At 39.8% G+C, this 21,941-nt stretch overlaps 1 protein-coding gene and 1 long non-coding RNA gene across 2 annotated transcripts; one reads left to right on the plus strand and one right to left on the minus strand.

Annotated features, from left to right (window-relative positions):
* Positions 1-577: 577 nt before the first annotated feature.
* Positions 578-8,133, minus strand: UBE2B (ubiquitin conjugating enzyme E2 B). Its single transcript, XM_056502332.1, has 6 exons — positions 7,993-8,133; positions 5,012-5,092; positions 4,276-4,301; positions 3,170-3,259; positions 1,928-2,016; positions 578-1,143 (listed from the first exon to the last, which is right to left on the minus strand). Exons 1-6 carry the CDS (start codon positions 8,034-8,036, stop codon positions 1,015-1,017), a joined length of 459 nt encoding a protein of 152 aa, XP_056358307.1. The 5' UTR covers positions 8,037-8,133; the 3' UTR covers positions 578-1,014.
* Positions 8,134-8,259: 126 nt separating this feature from the next.
* LOC130258810 (uncharacterized) lies at positions 8,260-10,401 on the plus strand. Its single transcript, XR_008841541.1, has 3 exons — positions 8,260-8,417; positions 8,811-8,912; positions 9,730-10,401. It is a non-coding gene; the product is annotated as an uncharacterized LOC130258810 (long non-coding RNA).
* The last annotated feature ends 11,540 nt before the right edge of the window (positions 10,402-21,941 follow it).

The following is a 21,941-nucleotide window of genomic DNA, read 5'->3' on the forward strand; positions in this document are numbered from 1 at the left end:
AACTGTCAATTTAAGAATATGTGAAGCTTTTGTGATACAGACATGAGACCTGACCACATGGTACACAGTCAAGCTTTGAAGAGTAACTCCATTAAATCTGCAGACATGTTTTCTTCTGTTGGTGATTTTTTCCCTACCCCCAAGGGAAACTAATGGGAAACTTCTTTAATTATTAGAACATATTCAAAACTACATTACAGAATCACTGTGTGAATATAAGACAGATTTAGATGACATTTTCCAGGTTGGTAAAATATAGTATTTCAGAAAAATAAAACTTATTAGAATACATTATCACCAAGCCTGGTTATATTTGCAACTCTGCTGCTGGCTTAAGGTGAGACTTTCAGCAAAATAGTTACATCTGTTTCTCCATTTGTAATTGGCAGCTACCAAAATGTCTCTTCCTCATACAACTGAGGACACACAGAATCAAGTCAAGGCTGAGGTGCAGAAGCAAAGACATGCCATGAAGACAGTTGCATTGTGGATCAACTTTTCTGTTTGTAAAGTGCAGGGTATCAACAGCATGGACAAAAATGAGCCCTTGGAAAAAGATGAGCGTGAGAGCAGAATGTCTTGCACTAAGGTTATGTATTTAACAGTTTTACATGAAATATTCATATATAAAAACTTTAAGTGCTTTTCTCCAATTTAAAAATCTAAAGAATTCAAAAATAAGGCATTCAATGTTTGAAAAAGTACAGATTTACAAAATGTGTATATTCTGTCATGAAAACTCCACACCAACATTATACACTTGGAAAAAAAATACAAACAGGATATATTACAAATTTATGTAGCAATAACTTAGTTCTTACCATGCAATAAAAAGGACATTAATTGAGATACACAAGCTTTTAGCTTTCCCTAAACTGGAGGGCTCAATTTTGTTTGCAAACGAGTTTTTATGCAAATTCATAGAACTGTGGCACTTGAAACTTCTGGTAGCCTTTCTATTGAGAGTTAAATTGTACATAAAGATTATGAGGATGAAGGGTAACACAGAAGCTGTTACGAATCATTCCAACTTTGTTCAACAATAGCTGAAACTCTTTTCTCATATTCACGTTTGTTCTCCTGGTAAAGTTGTGCTGCCTGACTGTTTGCTGGACTGTTTGGATTGGGTTCATCAAGCAGAGACTGGAAAAAGGGGAAAACAATGTGAGACAAACCAAAACATTTCAATCAGGAAAAAAAAATCAACTTACTTTCAAGTCAAATGTGTTTCAGAGGCAGACACAACTCAGAATAGCCCAGTTGAAAAAAACCTAGTCAAACTCATGGTTAGGTACCCCTAATTATATTAATAACTAGGGGTGAACCTCAAATTACACCCTGCATAAGCATCAGTGCTGCACACACTTGTAGCTTCACAAACCAGAGACAGTTTGTGCTAGTCAGCATTATAGAGCTAACTGACTATTTGGTAATTACATTTCTACTGTCATTCAGGACTATAAAGAGGGGCTTACAATGTCTCCTATGAAGCAGCACTGTTGGAAAATCAGAACTATCACACAGGAGCAAAAGAACTGTGCATTTCCACTGTGCCAGGCCATATTTACTTATTCCAAGTAGTGTGGCTCAGCAATATTGTCCCTTTGAGGGCTTCACAGTAAAGTTAGATGTTTCAAACACGGGGAAAATTACTGCATCTGATATCCTATCTTGAGTAAAACCAGCTAAAAATTAATACAAACCAGTAACTGCTTTCCTGTTCAAAAACACATAATAGCAGTTTTGTAGCTCAGAATTAGTAATTATGTAGCATCTTTGCCTTTATTTGATCTAAAAAGTGCTTAGCTCAGAAGGATTTGAAGTTCCCCTCAATACTGATACCCAGCTATCCCCATCACTGAGCTGTGAATTCTGGAATAGAGACCAACAATAACATAATTATTTGGTAAAACAGATGCAAAGTTACCTGAATTGAAGTTAAAATAGATGAAACATCGTATGTTGGACTCCAGCGATTCTGAAGAATATCTAAACATATGCTGCCATCTGCATACACTGTAAATACAACACAGATATCACTCAGAAACTGTCAGATTCCTGGCACTGTTCAAGGCAGAGCTATTCTTCCAATTCAGTCCATGCTTAGATTAATGCTTTAGCAAAGTTTCACCATCTTCTCTGACAGACTTTAACAGAACACCTCTGAGGGAAAGAAGGAAGGTCTGAGGATTATGGCATTAGCACAGGAACGGGCAGGCTTGGTGTTCTGCTCCTCCAGTGTGACTGATCCACATTCTCCCAGTGGAGAGGCCTCCAAGACAGCAGCAGGGCCTTCACTGCAGGAGTGGAATCACTCACAGCCATCACACCCTGAACAGCAGCAGCTCCTGCTCCATTTTCACATACCCTACACTCACTATGAGAGGCACTAAAGCAGAGAGTAGAAAATTCAGAGAAGTGCCTGAAATCCTACTTCTGTCTGGATACCTATTAGTCTTAATGGAGCTCACATGGACCCAAGACTTACTGCTCAAACTTTTACACCTTTGTTCCCCAGCTTGTTCCCAACAAATTATAAATCTAGTGGCAGAGAAACTGACCTGCACAGTAGGTGAGGCATAATTTCTACAGAGGAGCAGCAGGCAGGGTTTTCTCTGCATGCATGTACTCAGCAAAACCTATCAGTGCTGGGGGAGGAAGCATGGTGCACTCTCACAGCTGCCCTCATCACTGAGTTTGGGTCAGACACCTTCTCTATGACTGAGCATCCTCATTTTCTTTCCTGTGCTAGTCCTGGTTGGCATAGAGCACCAGATGAAAGTAAGACTTGGGTGAAACCTCACCTGGCAAGAATAAGTAACACTTGGCTCCATCAGTCCCCTGCAGCTCATGACGTGGCTGCACAGATGCAGCTGCTGTTACATGGAAGGGGGCAGGAATCTGCAGCCAGAACTGCTTCTTTAAACCAACCTAAGTGCTGCTGCTGCTGAAAATACTCACAGGCTTTGCTACTGAGACTACATATTGATTAGTAAGAGGTAGATAGCTGCTTCTTAATAGCATCATAACTCTTAATTTTGCATCAAGAGTTGCTGTCCTAGACATCTACTTTGGAGATGGATATTAGACATTCTGGAGCTTCAGAAAATGCATGACCACAGTGTAATATTTAATGAGTATTACAGCTAAATAAAGATGGTTTACTCACCATTTGGATGGAACATTTTTGATAAAAACCTAACAGTTGGAGGCTTATTTGGATATTCTTCAGAAAATTCTATTACTAGTTTAAAAGTACCTGTCCAAAGAAAGATAAATACAATCAGATAACTAACAACAAAATAACACAACCAGGAACATAAAGAACAAATTCATTTACGTGCTCTATGATTTCTCCTCACCCTTACATAAACAAATAACACAGAATCTGATTGCTTTTCATATATTTCAAGTGATAATTGAACCACTGCATAGAGTAATAAACCCAGCAGCAGCGGTTGGGTAGGAGCTTGCCCCTCACTGCATACATGGCAAAGGCAGCCATATCCAACATTATCCCACTTTTCCATGACCCAATATGCTGGGTCCATGGACTTGGGTGACTTTAAGGTGTTTCATTAAGGCATTGTGGTGCCAGCAAAGAAACACTCAAATTTCATAATCAACAATCTCAGTCTTTGGAGCTCACAGTTGATTCACTGGAAACCTTTGTTATGGATCAGTGAATAACTTCTGTAACTCCTCCAACCCAACACAGAGAAAAACCCATCTGCTGCCAATTACTGCAATAATACTATAATTATTAAACTCATTATTCCTCATATGCCTAAGGGAGGTTCATTACACACTAGCTTTCATGTTTATGTACAAATTTAGGATTCCCTCAACCTCACTGAGTTCTATATTGAAAACAACTCATGGTTTTTCACCTGTTCCTCATTAGGAGAACAGTGATGAATCAAACACACCAAAAACATGAAACAACAAAAGCTCTTGTTGAGCTCAGCTGCAGAGATGTGCAAGCACACCTGGCATGTCAGGCCAATAAGCCCTGCTAAAAGCTCTTGTGTGCATGTATGAAAAAGCCTTGATAGAAGCATTACTTCATAGTTTTCTGACCAACCATGAGCCAGCGTGACAAGACACTTCTTAGATCAAGATACATATTTTTATAGCCAATAAGCCTCACTCCTTCACTTACTTGGTTTGTTTCAAATTATACTCAGATAGCATCTATTATTTTCCAAAAGGAGAACAATATTAGTACTGGCAACATTATTAGAATGACAAAGAACACAAAAGTTAGCAACTCACCATCTTCAAAAGGTGTCCCTTCTGGCCTGAGAGGTTTTAAAAAGAAACTCCAGTTAAAAGTGACCATTATCTATTTTCACACAGGCACAATAAATGTATATCTTCTTTCTCATCCCCTCCAAGATATGGGTAGAAGCAATAATCTAAATGCTTAGAGAAGCATCCATAGGCAATGTCTGAGAGGTTTGTTGTATCTAAGACACTTCCCACAGTCACTCTGCTGTTTGGGATATCTATTTTATCATCATCCCAAGCAACACATATGCTTTTAGATGACTAGATTGGAACAAATAAGCAGATTATTAGCAAGAACAGTTTAGTCTTATGAAAGCCACCTCCTCTTCCATAGGACAGTAATATAATTTCCCAGACAGATCTTGTAACTTGTCCTACTAGGATTCAATCCAATCACTAATACATCTGGATTTAATGGCTGAGAACATGTGGCACTTATGTACTTTAAAGAGGAATCTTGCTTTTTCATAACACAGTATAACCTATTTATCAAGACACACGCAGGCTTTTTTCAACAAAAAAGCTGAACAAATTTAAAACTTAATTTTTTTCCTTCCTAACCATTATCTGTGAAAAGATATTTTTACCATAATACTTGGCCATTTTTTTAAGTTTACTGACTTTACTTACATGAAACAAGAGAATAACTGCAAAAACAAAACTTCAGGTTGTTATATTTAGCCCTCTGATACCGAATGCCATAGTGACCAAAAACTCTTACCCAAATATAACTGCATTCCATTGCATTATATTATTCTCAGATGGTGCACCACTGACACCCACAGGAGGGTCCTCTTGCAATCTAAGAATACAAACATAGAATCACAAGTCATATATATGTAATACTTCCACCTGCAGATATAATCTACCAGTAATATCTACATCTTGTAAATATTTTCTCATTCCAGATCAGAAAAGCATGACATGCAGATTATCAACAGTCCAAAAGACAGACCTGCAAGGCAATGCACATCAAGATTTTCTCGTGTTTTAAACCGAGACACAAGGGCACAACAGGTCTGCTAAGTGTTCAGGGAGCAAAGGATTAACTGTAAGAATAACTTATAGCACCATGGACAGCTGGGATTTATGGTGCTACACTGTGAACTACAAGAGAGCAGTTGCTGCTGGCTGCCACAGTGAAGACGAGAACAAGCTGCAGTCACAACCAAGAGCTGAGATCCAGGCAGCAACAACACAGAGCACTCTTGCTGGGACTCAAGGCAAGTCAGCAGAGCTTTTCCTGCATACCCAGATCCATGCACGAGAAGTGGCTAAATTTGGTATAAGCCTATTTGATTGACAAGCTGATTGCTTCAAAAGGGAGCAAAGGGGAAACCTGTGTGCTGCTACTCCCTCTTATCAGTCTCACAAATGTTTATCTCTAAAGCAATTACATGAACATTTTAAATTTTTAGTTTCTTAATCCTTGGACTAGGGAAAACCATGTTATTTACTGAAAGCTCCACAAACTTGAACCAGAAATATGTACTGCAGCCAAAGGGCAGGATCCAAATGCCCTTCTCTGCCTATCACTGCATCCACATTAAGGATCACTAGACCCTGAAGAATATACACCAGCAGGCCCCAATAAATGCACCTGATCAAATCCCCTCAGTGACAGCTCCTACTCCCCTCACCAGTTTTGCCTCCAGAGCTATGCAAGAATAAAGAAAATGCAGTGACTGCCCTTGTCTAAACAACTCTTGAGTGTTACCATAAGCTTTGATAGCATCAATAAACAAGGCACTACAAAAAGCTCTGCAGACCAAGGGACAAATTCAAACAAAATGCCACGTGCAAACACAGATCTACTGAGAGCTGTCAGCAGCACAGCCAGGCAATCCTCCCTGCACCACCTCAGCCTGGGGTAACACCGTGTATTGTGCAAGGATGCTGAGCAGTGGTGCTGCCCAACAGAGCAGCCCAGAAGCTGCTCAGAGCCCCTCTGAGCTCTGTTTACATCCCTGCTCTTCGAGCACACCCAGTCCAGACAGCTGAGTATCAACAGCATAAAGCACCTACTATTTTGGTCAGGGAAAGCAGGAACAGGACTTCTTCCTACGTGACAGCCAGGCTGCAGGCCAGCAGCAGTGCCTGAGCATTAGCCTGGTAAATGCATCTGGGAGATGACTGCTTTTTAGATCAACTTCAAAGCACATGTGCACCCTGCTTGTCACAGAGTCTAACTACAGAAGGGATCTGGCAAGGACTGCAAATAGGACTAATCCTGAAAGTCCTAAACAGCAGATAAAATGTGATACTATTATCAGAAGAAAAAAAAAAACAACCACCCTATTTTTTTTTCACTGCTCCTGACAATCATGGTATGCAAAAGCAGTTTATATTTAATTAAGTGAATCAGAGTTCAAAGCACACTGTCTGTTATTTCAGTATGAAGTAACATAAGAAACAAATATATAACTCGCAGCACAAAAGACAGTAAAACAAAAACTGACATGAAAAAGTTACATCAGTTTTGGCATACCAAAGTTGCATATACATGACAAATAGATTTGATTTACTTTGTCTACTTGGTTATAATTTTCCATAGTTTTAGAGTCTTCTCTCCAGCCTTAACGTCGAAATTATTAAACCAGTCCTTGTACGAATATAAAGGCATAAAATGCATATCTGATTGCAATCTTGAAAAATTAATTAGCCTGAAAAAAAATCACTGGTTCGGTATAACCAAATGCAACAAAAAGTCTGAATATCCTGTTTTGATTTGAACAGGAATCAAGCAACACCCACTTAGCAAACACCAACACGCACACAACAGCAGGGGTGGGCTCCACTTCCCAAAAACCTCCTACTGCTTCTAAATTCACGAATCAGGCATTTGTCGCTGCTGCTTTACGTGCAGCCACGTAAAGCAACTACAATACACGTCAAATGTTTACTGATGTGTTTTCAGGGGCTGGTATAACATAGCTATGCTAAAAAAAGAGACACTATCAAAGCTGACTCACCTCCAGCTACTCCTGAGCGACCCAGTCTGGAGAACTCTTCCAGTAAATCTTACAAGGGAGCCCTCCCCACCCTGTTCCACACTCTAAGTGTGTTTACGTGTCGGACTGGAAATAATTTATTCCAGAGTCAGTGGTTCAGTCATTAACATTTAGAAGAGTGCAACTAATAACTTCTCCTTTAGCAGCTCGCATATATTACACAAGATTCCTCATGACTGCGAACTTTAAATACAGCATCATGTGCATAAAAACATTAAAGGGTATTTTGGTTCTTAATGCACACAAACGAAGCGTCCGCTAGTTCTTTGCGCTTCGTTTTCAGGTGTCTATCACAAAAAACTTATTTTCAGAGAGACCCTTCGACCCGGAACACTTCTGAATTGAGCCTGACCCACTCCAAAGCCGAGCTGGGGTCCGGGCCGGGGGCACGGCTCAGCCCGGGCCTGGCAGCCGGGGCACGGCGCCGGCAGCGCCCGCATCCCCCCGCCATCCCGGGCACTCCCCGCTCCGCAGCCACCCCTCCAACTTCTATCCTCACACGCCCTCAGCCGCCGGCGCCCGGGCGAGGCGGCTCGAACAAAGCCGGTGCTGCCCGGCGGGACCCCGCGCTCCCCCGATCCCCCGGCACTACCGCTCCCCGCGGGGCGCGCCCCTGACCCCGGGGGGCTCGGTGCCAGCCGCGGGCCCGGCACAAAGGCGCGGGGCAGCGGCGGCTCCGGGCCCCGCTCACCTCTTGAAGTCGCGCATCAGGCGGCGGCGCGCCGGAGTGGACATGGCGGAGCCGCGGCGCCGCCTCCCGCCCGCGCTCGCTGCGCGCCCGCACAAACAACCCGCAATGGCGGCTGCGTGCGAGGGGCGGGGCCGCGCCGCGCGCACCATTGCGACAGCGGCGGGGGGGAGGGCGGACCGCACCATCGCGCAGCGCGGGGGGGGCGCGGCTCTGTGAGCGGCGGAGTTTGGGAAGAGGCGGCGGAAAAGGGGCCGGGAGAGCCCTGGAAGAGAGCCCGGGACCGGCCAAGGGGGGAAAGGGGCCGGGAGAGACCCCCGGGACCGCCGCACCCCGGGAGTGCTGCATCCCGGGCCTGGCCAGGCGGGAAAGGGGCCGGGAGAGACCCTGGGCCTGGCGCAGCCCGGGCCCAGCGCTGCCTCACGCAGGTGAGGGTCCCACCCAGGTGGGATTTTCTCCTTGGCAGACACACCAGCTCGCTGTGGTTTAACTGAATTTCTGCAAAGTACAGAAACATTACTCGTGGTCGGATTACAAGGTTATACATTTGGATCTTTGCAATAGCTGGATGTTTAAAAAATTTAGTTGCTATGAAATTTTAATTAGGGATAATGGTTCATTTTGCCATATGGATCCCTCAACATCTCTTGAAATTCCCTCTAAATACAGACTGACATCCTGGCCCTTTTTAAAAATTCCATTATTCCAACAGACAGAGCAGGTCTCTCTGAAGTTGTGACCCAGTTCTTACATGCAGTCTTAGAAGTTATCCCTCAATTTGGATTTGTGTGGTTACGTGTGCCTCCCTGCTTTTCTTTCAGATGAATTTAAGGAGGTCAAAACATGATGGGACTCATAGTGAAATGACAGGAATAAACACTGTCTGAATCCCCTGGCTATTCCCTTTGCCTCCAGCCATCCAGGTGGGACAGCACCAGCCCAGGGTTTAGCAGCACAAAGCTCAGTACTGCTTTTCCCCCAAGTTAGTGCTAGGCACTGCTGCAGCAGCACCACTGACTGGGGTATTTAGAAGAGGAGTTTGTATTTCACACAGGGTGGGATTTAACTCTGCAAAGATTTACTCAGAACACTTGAGTCCAATGTCCCACCTTAGTGAAAAGTGTCAGATGCCAAAAGTGAGGAATTCACACAAAGCCTCGTAATGCAGGGGAGCATCTTTTCCAAAAGGCTTGGTAATTATAAGGCTTGGTAAAGGCTTTTCCAAAGGCTTGGTAATAGGAAACTATAATCCCCCAGCCACGAAAACATGATTCCCCACACTAGTGAGGAATTGTTCCCAGCAGCAATCCCCTCCTCTGGACTTTCTCCACCTTCTCCCATCACACATTTCCATTTTTCATTCCACTGCTGCTCCTCTACCTTTACCCAGCCTATATATACCTCCTCTTAACTTGGAATGGATAAAGCAACCTGTAACAACCAATGCAAGCTTGGACCTGTACACATAATGAAGGTTACTTAATGTTATAGATGGCAATATAATATTGGCTTTTGCATTCATAAATTAACTTCTTACAAGTATTTCAATATAGTACAATTTATACTTACTTTTAACTGCTTTTATATAGTATAATCTATGTGTACACTGTATAGTTTATATAAATAGTAGTCTGATAAATATATCGTAGACTTTAGCAAAATGTGAAAATAGAGACTAAAATATTCCATGTAACCAACTTAGAGAATAGTGTAAAGCAATTATTTTTCTTACATCTGCAGACTGGCCTCTCCAAGTGATAACAGTAACAGAAAGCAGAACATAACATCCAGGAAAGATTTATCAACTCCTCAGTATTAAAGAGTACGAAACAAGAAGATAGAAACACAGGAAGAAATAAAATATATTGACCTAATCTACAGAATGTCCTGCAGACAAGTCAGAAGAAAAACCAAACAAACATCAAAGACTCAAACAAATATTTAAATAATATATAAACTCATAAATATCCATGTACCCCAGCAATGTAACAATATATAAAAAACAATGGCTTACATTGAGGCTGTGTTCTTTGGCCAATTACCAAAAGCATCCAGCACTAGATATTATTTTGTCCCTAATTTTATCCCTTATTAAACTTTAAAATTTCTAAACTGTGAACTTTATTTTTCATACTTAACAACATTAATTCAATATTCAGTATTAATTCAGTATTAACAGGTGCTTCTTCAGAGCCCAGACAGGGCATGCCCTGTCCCCAGGGCAGCTCTCTGCACTTTGAAGCCCAAGTCACCCTCAGCCTGTGCAGAGAAATAAATAAAAACCCAACACCAGCACCAAGCTGGAGTTGAATCTGAAACCCTTTGTTGTTTCTGCCTGGCTTGGGAACTTTTTCAGCAATATCTCATCAGAGACAATATTTCTTCTCCTCTGACACCACTGGGGAACAGTGTATTGAGGTTATCTAATGGAATATTTTAATCCTACCTGGCAATAACGTGTTGCTTGTCATTATAGTAATAGTAATAGTAATAGTAATAGTAATAGGAATAGGAATAGGAATAGGAATAGGAATAGGAATAGGAATAGGAATAGGAATAGGAATAGTAATAGGAATAGGAATAGGAATAGGAATAATAATAATAATAATAATAATAATAATAATAATAATAATAATAATAATAATAATAATAATAATGCTGCAATTTCTGTTCTGTTGATTGCATGGCACATATATGTTTTTAAATTATTATATCTCAAGCTACTTGCAAAAAAAAATCAGTCCCAACTAACAAAAAGAGAGGCTCTGACCTGCAAAGATGGTTTAATATGTCTCAAAATGAAATCTGCACTAAATATCCACTTTAGATTTGTATCTGCTAATAATTATTTCCAGTACTTCCTTGCTTAATGAACTTAAATGCATCACTGCCATTATAATGTCACTATGGGCATTTTAGTTCAAATGTTTTCAATTTGTCATGTACTTGTAACCCACTGACTTCCAGAGATAAGTGGGAATAACAATTTCAACATTAACCTGGAGAGGTTTTTTTCTGTTCAACCATTAAAGCTATCCACTGAACAGTGCTTTGAACGTTTGGAAAAAAATCCTAGAACAGAAAGTAATGTGTTCCTTCTTGAATAATATTTGGATGGATATAACAAGTTCCTGATCAGAAAGATGTTTCAAGTTCAATTTTTATTTCTATTTTTTTTAATGCCATTTGATAGGATATTACATTAAGTTAAAGGTAATATTTTACAGCACATTCCATGTTAATCTTGAGTAAATCCACAAGAATTTCAGTCTGGACAGAGGTCAGGTTGTGTCTTGCCAGACACACCAGCTCACTGTGATATAACTGAACTTCTGCAAAGTACAGAAGCAATAACTTGTAGTCAGAATACAAGGTTATAAATTTAGATCCTTACTTATTTGGATTCTTACTTCTATACTTTATATCCATCCCATTTCCACTCCTTGCGGTAACTGGACATTTTAAAAATTTAGTTCTTATCAATTTTTAATTAGGGATAATGGCACATTTTGCCATATGGGTTCCTCAGCTTCCCTCTAAGTTCCTTCTAAATACAGACTGATGTCCTAGCTCTTGGTGGCACTAATGAGACCTGGCACCAGTGAGAATGTAGCCCTTAATTTAAAAAAAAGGGGGGCGGGGTAATTAAAATAACAGATACTTTTATATTGAGTTAAAACCAGCTTTGTAGTTAATCTAAAACTGCTTTAAATTATCAGCAGCTAGTAATGTAAAAAATAAATGGTAAATGGACCTCAGTGTGAAAAAGTACATTTTTACTGTGACTCTTTTAATATGGGAGTTCTTATCTATGATTTATTGGCATAAATAAAACACATTCAAGAGGATATTTTTAAGCTGATGAAAGGAGCTGTTCCTTTCTTTGCTGTATTCCTGGTGCAGCAGTATTGGTTCAGAGCCTGAAGATGAGCCATGAAAAGTAATGTGGTAAATATGTTTGAATATTGGAGAAAGGCTGAGGGAACAGAATCAAAGACTTTTAATGTGTTTTCAAATTAATGACAGTCCTTAGTTAAGCAAATTACAGTTTTTGTTATCGGCCTTTTAGAGGATGTCTGTATGAATTGAAATAAAAAGCCATGATAGAAAATGTTTTTCTTCTTTTACCAATAATGATTTCATCATGGAATATTGTTAACTTGTCTCATGTATTTAAGCAGAAAGAAAAAACTTCACTTAGTATTGGAATTTACCACTCATACAATTCTGAGCTCCAGTGTTGTTTCCATGGATTGGATAAAGATCTTAAAAATACCTCTTCCAGTGAGAACAAGCAATTGAGTACCTTCACAACAATCATGAAAGAACTCATGGAAAGATTAATTATAAATAAAACATTATTGCTTCCAGAGCACATCTTTTCTTTATTGTTGTGACTTGTCATGCAGATAACAAATGTGTTAATTCTTTATTAAGAACAAGGGTTAGTTTTGTAGTTTAAGGCTTCCAACTGGTATGAAATTATCTGCAGAACTGGAACATCAGACTGGATGACTGAAGGAGGACTTGAGTAGTAGCAGTGACTCTCCAGAGAATTTGGACCCTTCTCTGAAATTCAGAAGAGCTAAAAGTATTCAGTACTTTGCATTCCCACCTTGTCCTTCTCCTTCACTCTGTCCCATCTTTTAATCACTCCTGGTTTGTCCTGCTGCTGCTGGGTTGGGTACTGTGCCGAAATCCATACTGTGCTGTGCCAAAATCCTGCTCTCTTTTGCTCATCACCTACATTAGCAGTTGCTAATTGCAGTAGAATCAGAACATCGATGACTTTGGGAAATGAGGGCACTCTGTGCCTCAGAGTCAGTTCTGATCTAGCAGGAGGGTTTTTTCAGTCCATGCTTTCATGCCTTAAGTACTTTTAAAACAAACAGAATCTGCTTCTTATTAAACTGTATTGTTTGGTTTTATTGGGTTTTTCTTCTTTTTTATTTTTTTTCCCCTTCCTTTGTTATACACCATGATTTTATCTGAGAATATTCTGTTAACACTAGGTGGAATTATTAAACGTTCTGATTTAGGTTTTGCTTTAACATGAGCTACCCCTGGTGATGTTTATACAGATTATTATAGTTACATGATGATACAGGACTCCTTAACTGATTTCAAAGGACCCAATGCATAAAAAAATATATGTGGGGTTTTTGGGAGGGGATGGCACCTCTGATTCAACTGGTACAGAAAAAGCACATGAACTTTTGGATACAGTGCCACATTAGCAAAAGGAAAATAATAATATAAAAGCTAAATTAAGATGGTGACATGTAATATGCTACATTTAAGGTCAGAGTTACCATTATGTTCTGGTTCCAAATTCAGTCAAAACAGGGCAACGTTTATCTTTAAAAATAGCACTGTTATTATATAAACCAAACAGCAGAGTTGTTTTATAAACCTGCAGAAGATGGCAATCTGTGTTATTCCCAGGTTACCTGTGCCTGTTTGCCCTGCAGATGGTTTTCCCTGTTGTCCTATTATATCAGAAACGTCCATCAGTGCTGGCACTGAGCCCTGGATGATCACTGACAAGGGGTCTCTATGGAGCAATGCAAGAGAAATGCTGGAAAAGTGAGGCAGCAACAATGTGGAACTTTGGAGACATAGCACACCTGGTTAACAATGTGCTAACTTGGAAGTTTTTCCAAGTGTGTACTAATTTCCACTGAAGACTTTATTCTGCATTTTGTAAAATTCTGTTACTGTCCACCTACTATTATGAAATTCTGTAGAGGTTTGAAATTGTGGAGAGGAGAGAGAACTCCTGTTACAAGTCATGCTCTCACTCATGCTTTAGATATTGATTATTATTATTAGTAGTAGTAGTAATTATAACAATAGTACCCTGCAGTAGCTGTTCTGGCAGTGCTGAACTATAAACATGGAGGTAAATAACAAGCCAGGATAATTCCCTTAGTCTCAAACCTCAGATACAGTTTATAGAGCAGGATGAGTCAGCGGGAAGGATCTACTTTTACATATCCTTCTCTGAGAGGAAGCACAGGGAGGAACACAGCAGTGTTGGATATTTGGATTTATCTCAGTTTTGAAGATAGTAGGCTTTTTGATGAGAGATTGGGAATGTATTTTGCCAATCCTCACATGGATACAAAAGAAGATTATGGTATGCAATCTTTATATCTCTTTAACCAGCTGATTTATTGTCTGTTCATAATGTCCTGTTTGTCAAGCAGCCGGATACTTCCAAAAAAACTTGGAGGTGTTCATAGAGCCCAGGATTTTCAGGGATGGTACTTCCTGAAGTTCAGCATCCTAAAAAATGCAAAGGAAAGGTTTCCCTAGCTCACTGCCTTACTGGAAATGCTATTTCCTATTAGAAACCCCACTTCCTATTTGACATCCCACCCAGTTACAGTCTGATGCTCCAAAGTCATATAGGGAATTTACAAGGTTTAATTGGGTTGTCCATGCAGGAAGAATGGCATATCAGAAATTGCTAAGCAGAGAAGTTGAGATTTTTCAGAAATTCCAAGGACTCAGAAGTGTAAGTGCCAGTTCACAGTTTTCTAAGTATTTCAGTTAATTTAAATTCACTGATGTTACAATTACTATATTCACTGAGATGCAGTTGCAGACATTAATGGTTAAAAAAAAAAAGTGTTCTGTTCAGACACTGAATTTTGTTTCCTCTGATGTCAGTGGGAATGGGAATGGATTTAAATTTTGCCATTTCCATTAAGCAAAATCAAAAATCCAATAGGCAATTTCCTGCCATAAAAAGATCTGAGAGAACAGATGGAGGAAGAATAATCTAATTGAGATGCATTTTCTTTTTTACTTGCTTGCTCTATTTCATTTTTAAGAGCATACCTAAAATGTCTTCTTCCACAAAGAGAACTTGTTCATTAAGTCTTAAAATAAATGACAAGCAAAAAACTTTTTTTACAAATCCAGAATGCTCGTGGTGATACCAAACATTTTTAATAACTGATTAACACCATGAAAACTCAAACTAAAATGATGAAGAACTCTGTTGAAGACAGCCCAGTGAAGCTTTCACCAGCAGCAGGTTCTTCTGACTCATTCTTTCTGTGCAATAGAAAGTGCAGTTGCTGCAGAGGAATGAAGGATCTCATTCATTTCTCAGGGACAGGGAAAAGGAAAGAGCAGAGGCCAAGTTTTCCCCCAAGGCTCAATTACAGGAGGGGTAACTCCTTCTCTCTCTCTTTCTGTCCTTCCAAATCTCTGATAGTTGTAGTGGGACGTGTTAAAATCTCCAGAGTCACTGATTTTGTTGATGATGGATTGACTTAGTTACAGATACATTTTCAGAAGGTGTTGAGTTTTAACTACTAAGTTAATCACTTAAAATGAAATGGAGCTTGGGAGAGAAGGAAGGGAAATCAATTTATCCATTAGGCTACTTAGATTCCTCAGAAGTCTTTGTAACCTTTTAAAATCCTTCACAACATTTTGAGAGCTTTTAGGAAGATTCATTTTATTTTCCCTTATTATGCTTATTTGGGTTTCTTTTCTTTTCCATCTAAGATGAATCCACAGAGACAGCATAAAGGGACATTATAAAGTTCTCCCCCTCAGAAGTGGCCACCACCACCCAGTAGTGGTAGCTGGAAGCTAAATAGAAATGGAGGATATTCTTTCAGAATGAAGACATGATGCAGGAAGTTGGTCTCTTCCTCTGGCTTTAGAGGGGTATTAGTCCATCCATTTCAGACATTGGATTTATTTGGTTATGTTGGAAGCATCTGTTTTTCATCTGAACAGCCAAGGAGGAGAAGCAGAGATTCTCAGAAAATGCTTCATATGACTCAAATTAGGCAATAATTAAACTATTTAATCAGATGTCCCAAACTGTTTAGGGAAGATAGGGGTCCTACCTTTCTCATGTGGGCTCTTTAGTTTAAGAAGCTCTAGACTGACAGTCTCAAAATTGGGCAATATCCCTCAGGTATGCAGAAGAGGAACATATGGATGTGGATATGGTAAAATCAGCTTTGGAAACACTGCTGGCAGGGAATCCAAAGCCACCTGAGCTGAGCTGAAAACCCATTGTGTCTTCTGACAGACTCAGAAAAAATCTGGCATGTTGGAGGAAGAATTTGTAGTCAGAGATGCTACATTTTCCTGGCTGCCCAGAAGTTTTAAGTTGATGATCTTATTTGTCTAATTTCCTACTCCATGCATGACTCTGAGAACTTCAGGATCTGTTCATGAGTGTGAATCACATCCACAGAAACATAAAGGGTAGGGCAGCACATGTAAATGCAGTTTGGAAATAAAGATACAAGGACTAGCTAAAGGGAGGTGAAACAGCCCCAGCTATCCTGACAGTCCATTCATAACCTCTATCTAGCAAATTAGAAGAGTATTTTGGGACAGTCCTCAGCCAGCAGAGTCCTCCTAGAGGGAATAATTTCTCCGGTATAATTTAGATAAAACTCTGGGGCCCTTACCTACCCTAGAACTAGAAGCTAAAATAATAACTCACCTTCCACCCACCCACTGTACCTATTGAAAATGATGAGCCAAAAACTGTGAACTAGGTTACACAGCAACAGAATAAGGCCCAGACATCCCAGATGTTACTAAAGTAGGTGCAATGACAAAAAAAATATGAGATAATTTAAGTAGGGAACAGACATTGAATAGCATTAGATGAGAAGACTGTTAATCACCTGATGATATTAATTTATGGATTATCTAATGATATGAACAGATATCAGTCCATAACTATGTACACATTGGTAAACTGCTTCTGTAGAGCAAACTGTCCTTGGTTTGTTGTGTGTGTGTGTGTGTGTGTGTGTGCAGAAAAGGAGAGATATTTAAAGGAGCTCAAGAATGTCCCAAAAGATCCCCCAAAGTCTGTGTTTCCCTAAAGTTCTACAAGATCTTTCATAAAACATTGATTATTTGTTCTCCTACACAAAAGTAGACTCAGAGACAGTGGCCAAGTCTTCACTTTTCTGAGCCTGCTCTTTAAAAGGCATAACCTTTTGGAAAAGCACCAGAAATCATGGAAAAATAATCAGATTTGGCCCTTTGCAGAGTGAAGAAATCACACAGTGAACAGTGAAAAAAAAATTTTGTTGCCACCCAGACAGAGGGTGAGTAAAGGGTGAGCAAAGTCTCCAGTCGAATAGCAGATACCATCCAATCACCTTTTAATGTATAAAGAGGCACCAACAGATCGTGGTAGCTAAGGAAATGTGATTTCTGTTCTTTAGTTTGTTTAATGCCTGGCTTGGCCACAAAGAGGTTTTTACAAGAACCACCATACAGCACTTGGTGTAACACTATTTTAAAATGTTGGCCATTTTTCTGACACCCCGAGGGCTCCGTGGGGTGACACAGCATTAAGCATTGTTATGGGGTGATTTCTCCAAAAATTCCTCGCTCTCACCGTGTTGTGCCGAGCCCGCCAAGCCAGCAGGTGTGGCTGTGGAGCCTTTCGAAATGCACGGATTTCTTCCATCGGTGCCGAGGCTGCGGAGCGGTGACATCGCTGAGCTCCCTTCCAGCAGGATGCTCCAGCTGCGCCTCTGCCTTTCCCTGGGAAATCCCAGCGGAGCTGTGAACACGGGCGTGTTTGTCCGCGTCTTTCACACCGACATAGCGCCGGGATTTCTGCTGCAAAGGAAAACTATCGATTGTGTCATTTGCTAATAAGAGCCATTTCTAATGCACGCAATTGCCATTATCCTCGAAACCACTCCTGAAGGATTTTCTGTTTAATAGCAGATTTACTTTAGATGCTGGCATAAGGTTTAAGAGAAAATTTTATTTAATATAACTTAAAACATCACCATTTATTATCAGATTTTTACCAGACCTGAGAGTTAACTTTTCACAAGAAACAAAATCAAATTCTCCTTCAAAGCACAGAGTAACAGCAGAGATGTAGAACTACTGAAAGATGAGAAATGCTGATTTTAATGCCTGTCAGAATGGTGCAAGATCTCGGAAGGTGAGAACTGCTCTTCTTAGAATATTTCTTGCTGCATAAAATTGTTCTTTTAATTGCAACCTCCTGGTGATTTTAAACCAGCATGAGAAACATCTTCACTTGTTAAAGGACCTCCCAGGTAGGGATATGAGACACCCTTTAGGGGGCTGTGCATTGGTACAGAATATTTCTCCTGCAGATGATCCTCTGCTGTTTTATTCCAGAGATGTTAAGAAAATGCTGGACTGAGTGTTCCAGCTGATATTTTGTCATAGTTTCCAAAAATAAAAGAAAGTAAATGAAGGTTGTATGAAAGCAGTTGTGATTGTGGAGTCAGCAGTTGCTGAGCTGACTTAACTTGGAACAACAGCCACTGAAAAAAACAAGAAAACTTGGCTCATAGAAATTTCCTGAACTGGAACAGTCAACAGGATTATTTTTAGTTCAAGTTTAAAGAGAAAACAGTTGCCAGATGAAAAACATTCCATACAGTTTGAACAAAAGGTATTTTCTTACACTCTAATCTTTAAACAACAAATTTTTACAGGGTATGGTTTCTCAACTACCTCTGTTTTTGAAGTTTTCCAGTCCCAGCATCATTAACAAAAATAAAGCTGATGTGAAAAAGTGAGACAGGACATTTTAGCTGAAAGCTGGCTTTGGTTTTATAGTGAGGTGAGGACATGCTTGAGTTAGGGGCCCAGCATTGCCCAGGAAGCCTCTTCACTCCTAAACTCTGATTGTGAGCTGTAGTTTGGTGAGCAGGACAGACACAATCACAAATATTTATTTAATATTTTTTGTTGTTAAATAGCTGATATTTAAATATGAACAGTGAAATTACCTATTTAGACTCCATAGTCTAATTTTGTATCTGTTTATTCTGTATAGTTAGGGGACAGATTTAGCTTTGGCGAAATTTTTTATCCCAACAAGTAAACACATTTCATTTGCAAGTGTTCTGAAATTATATTTCAAAATTATTTCAAAGCAAATATTTGGTACATCTTGATCAATGTCTCTCTTGGCAGCAGCTCTGCCTGCTGCAGCCCAAAGTCACGTTGTTTCTCTCCAGTCCCACATCTTTCCCTAAGCTGTGCTGGTGTAATTGCATGTGGGGTTGTGCAGTGAACCCAGTCAAGGACCTGATCTGGATTAAAATAACCTGACCAAAGATGGGTATTTTGAGTTTGGATGCTTTTCCTGCAAGAAATCTCATGGAGATGCTGTGCCACCACTGAGACTGTGGGCAGCTTTACCCAGGTCATGGAACCACAGCCTTGGCTTTTCACACTGAAACCCCAACAGTGACTTTGGCCCATTCGGTATCTAAAGAAAAAAATATAAAACAGAAGTAATTGCATAGTTATAATACTGCAGTCTTGGTTTAATTCTGTTTCTCCAATATCCATGCCTAAAATAACTTAGTGTACCATGGATTAATGACAGGCTACACAGATTAGAACACAGAAAACACATGAGGAATTGGCATAATAATGTAAGAGCAGGGAAAGCAGGCAAACATGCATTTCTGGGAGGAAGATCTACTTGGAGAATATAAATTGCAAAAAATTACATAAATTACATAAATTACAAAAAAGCTAACAGAAAATTAGTAGGTACTTTATAGTTATCTTCTTGTTTTCTGTTACCAGCCCTGAGTGATGGCGGATCTGCAGCAAGAGGAGCAGTCACACATTAACAGCCAAGTCACCACAGCATGATCCAAGATTGTAACTGAGCATAAATTACCTGTAGAGGCAGTAAAAGAAACTGGAACTAGGAAAATACTTAGTGGAGATGAGTTAAACTGCTGTTCCACATGTTCAACTGAAACTGGAAGGAGTTTGCTTGTACTGAAAATGTGCTATTGAGACTGTGTGTGTTGTAGGGGCTCTCTTGTCCATCCTGCATTTTTGAGGGAAAGCAATTTCTGCTGAACTATGATGTTATCTGGTGTCACGAGGTGTCTGTAAAGTATTTAAAGAATCTTGCAGAACAGCAAAACTCATGCAATAAGGAAACTGGAAGAGTTAATGAGTTGTGAAGTCTAGAAATCTGTTTATCACAAGAATCTGGATGCAAATACCAGTTCCTCTTGCAATCAATTTTCCTATTTATTGTCACATATTTAAAATTTTTCATTAGCTTTTCCCTGTTGCATTTTCCAGGTGGTTACTGATATTTCTAGGAAAAAAAGCAACAAGCAACCTAAGCTGGAGAGTAGGACATAGTAAAAAGCTATGAAAAGTCTGGAATGCTAAAAAAATTATTCAGAGTTAAAAAATAAAGAGCCCTGTTAAGTTTAAAACAAATATTTATTTTATTTTGTGGCTTTAAAACACAATAACTACTTAAATTCAGCCATTACAATATAAAATTTTGAAATACTAACAGTTTTGCATGTTTCATGGCAACTAGAAGTCACATCATCAAAATTAGGACAATTTTGGTGCATCTTAATTTCTTCCTCTTTATTCTTGCATTGTTGATTAAAAATCAGCAGTAGGATTAGTGCTGCCCCTTTCCTTTTTGCTTCCTGGCTTGTGATTTGCTTCCAGCTGTTACTATTTGTGAAGTGTATATCCTGCACATGACCTGAATTTACCAACACCAGGCTAGTACAGCCTCATGACCTGTGCTTAGATACTGGGAGAATTAGAGGAGATTACACCCAGATTTAGATGCTAGGCTATTTTTAAATGCTCTTCTTCTCCTAATGCATTTTCCTGTATAATCCTATCTAAAAATTTATTTTGAGGGCCTGGGGTAAGTAGGGAACTGGGGGCTTAATGTGACCCAATCCAGAAAAAGCTTCCATGGGGTTGGGATTAGAGTTAAAGCTCAGAAATAGATTTCATTCAGTGGATCTCTCTCAGAAGAAGGATGAACAGATTCCAGAAAGAAAAAGAGTATCTATAAGGCTGAAAAAAACAAATGTGAAAGGGAGGCTGAGCTAGCAAATCCTCCAAGAATAAATAAGAACATATTTTCCATTTTAAATGACCAGCTGGACCTGATGCCAGTCTAATTTATTATTATTCCTTCCTTATTGTGCTGCTGGCTGAGATGGTTTGGGGTAAAATAATCTCATTGCTGAACACCAATTCCTCACCTGTGAAGTGGTATTGACCTTACAAAGCCCACTGAGAGCTACTGATGGAAAATGCTATTCTAGAGTTGGTAATAAAATACAAAATAGCAGCATCTGAATAATTTTAGAAATGTGCTCATTGTGTTCAGATCTAAGTAATTACCAGGTTTTAGAAGGGTGGTCAGAGAAGACCACATAATCAGCTAATCTCTGCTGTTAAATGCTTTGGCCCTGGGAAATCAGAAAATCTTCCCTGTATTCTGTGTGCCTCTCACCACTCTGTGCTAAAGCCTCTTGCACAGCCCATGAGTGACTCTGTGATCTGTGATCTGTGATCTGTGATCTGGATGTGCCTTCACAGAATCACTGCGTGCAACAGATATTTCTGTATTGGGTAGTTATTTCCACCTTACTCACAAAACAACCTTTCCCCCCACACAGTTTTCTTCCAGCAAAGAGGTTCCTGCTTGTGTTAGGATTTCCTCTTTCCATAGTATCCTATTTGCTAACTATTTTGGAGGGTTTATAACATTTCCTTTCTAGTTGGTTTGCAGTGTTACAGACAGATCCTAAGAGGGAAAATGCTGCACCAGCTGTTGGAAAGAAAATAGTTATTTTCCTCGTGTAAGGCTTTTGGACTCATTGGTTAATTCTGTCCTTTGTTCTGTTGCATAGGGAGCTTACACAGGCTGTGATGAGACAAAATTACATCAGATATACAAACATTCTGTTAAAATTCAGACTTGCATCTCCCCTGGAGTGCCCTGAACACAGCTGCTAATTATCTCATGGAATGTTTTCTGCTGTGGTTTGAAGAGCAACAAATTATGCCAAAGGAGAGACTGCTCACTAAAACCATAGGTTCGCTTAAATGGTGTGAATATTTCTCCAAACCAGAAGTGCTTTTCAAGGGGA

Source organism: Oenanthe melanoleuca, chromosome 13, assembly GCF_029582105.1.
Source record: "Oenanthe melanoleuca isolate GR-GAL-2019-014 chromosome 13, OMel1.0, whole genome shotgun sequence".
Classification (NCBI taxonomy): Eukaryota; Metazoa; Chordata; class Aves; order Passeriformes; family Muscicapidae; genus Oenanthe; species Oenanthe melanoleuca.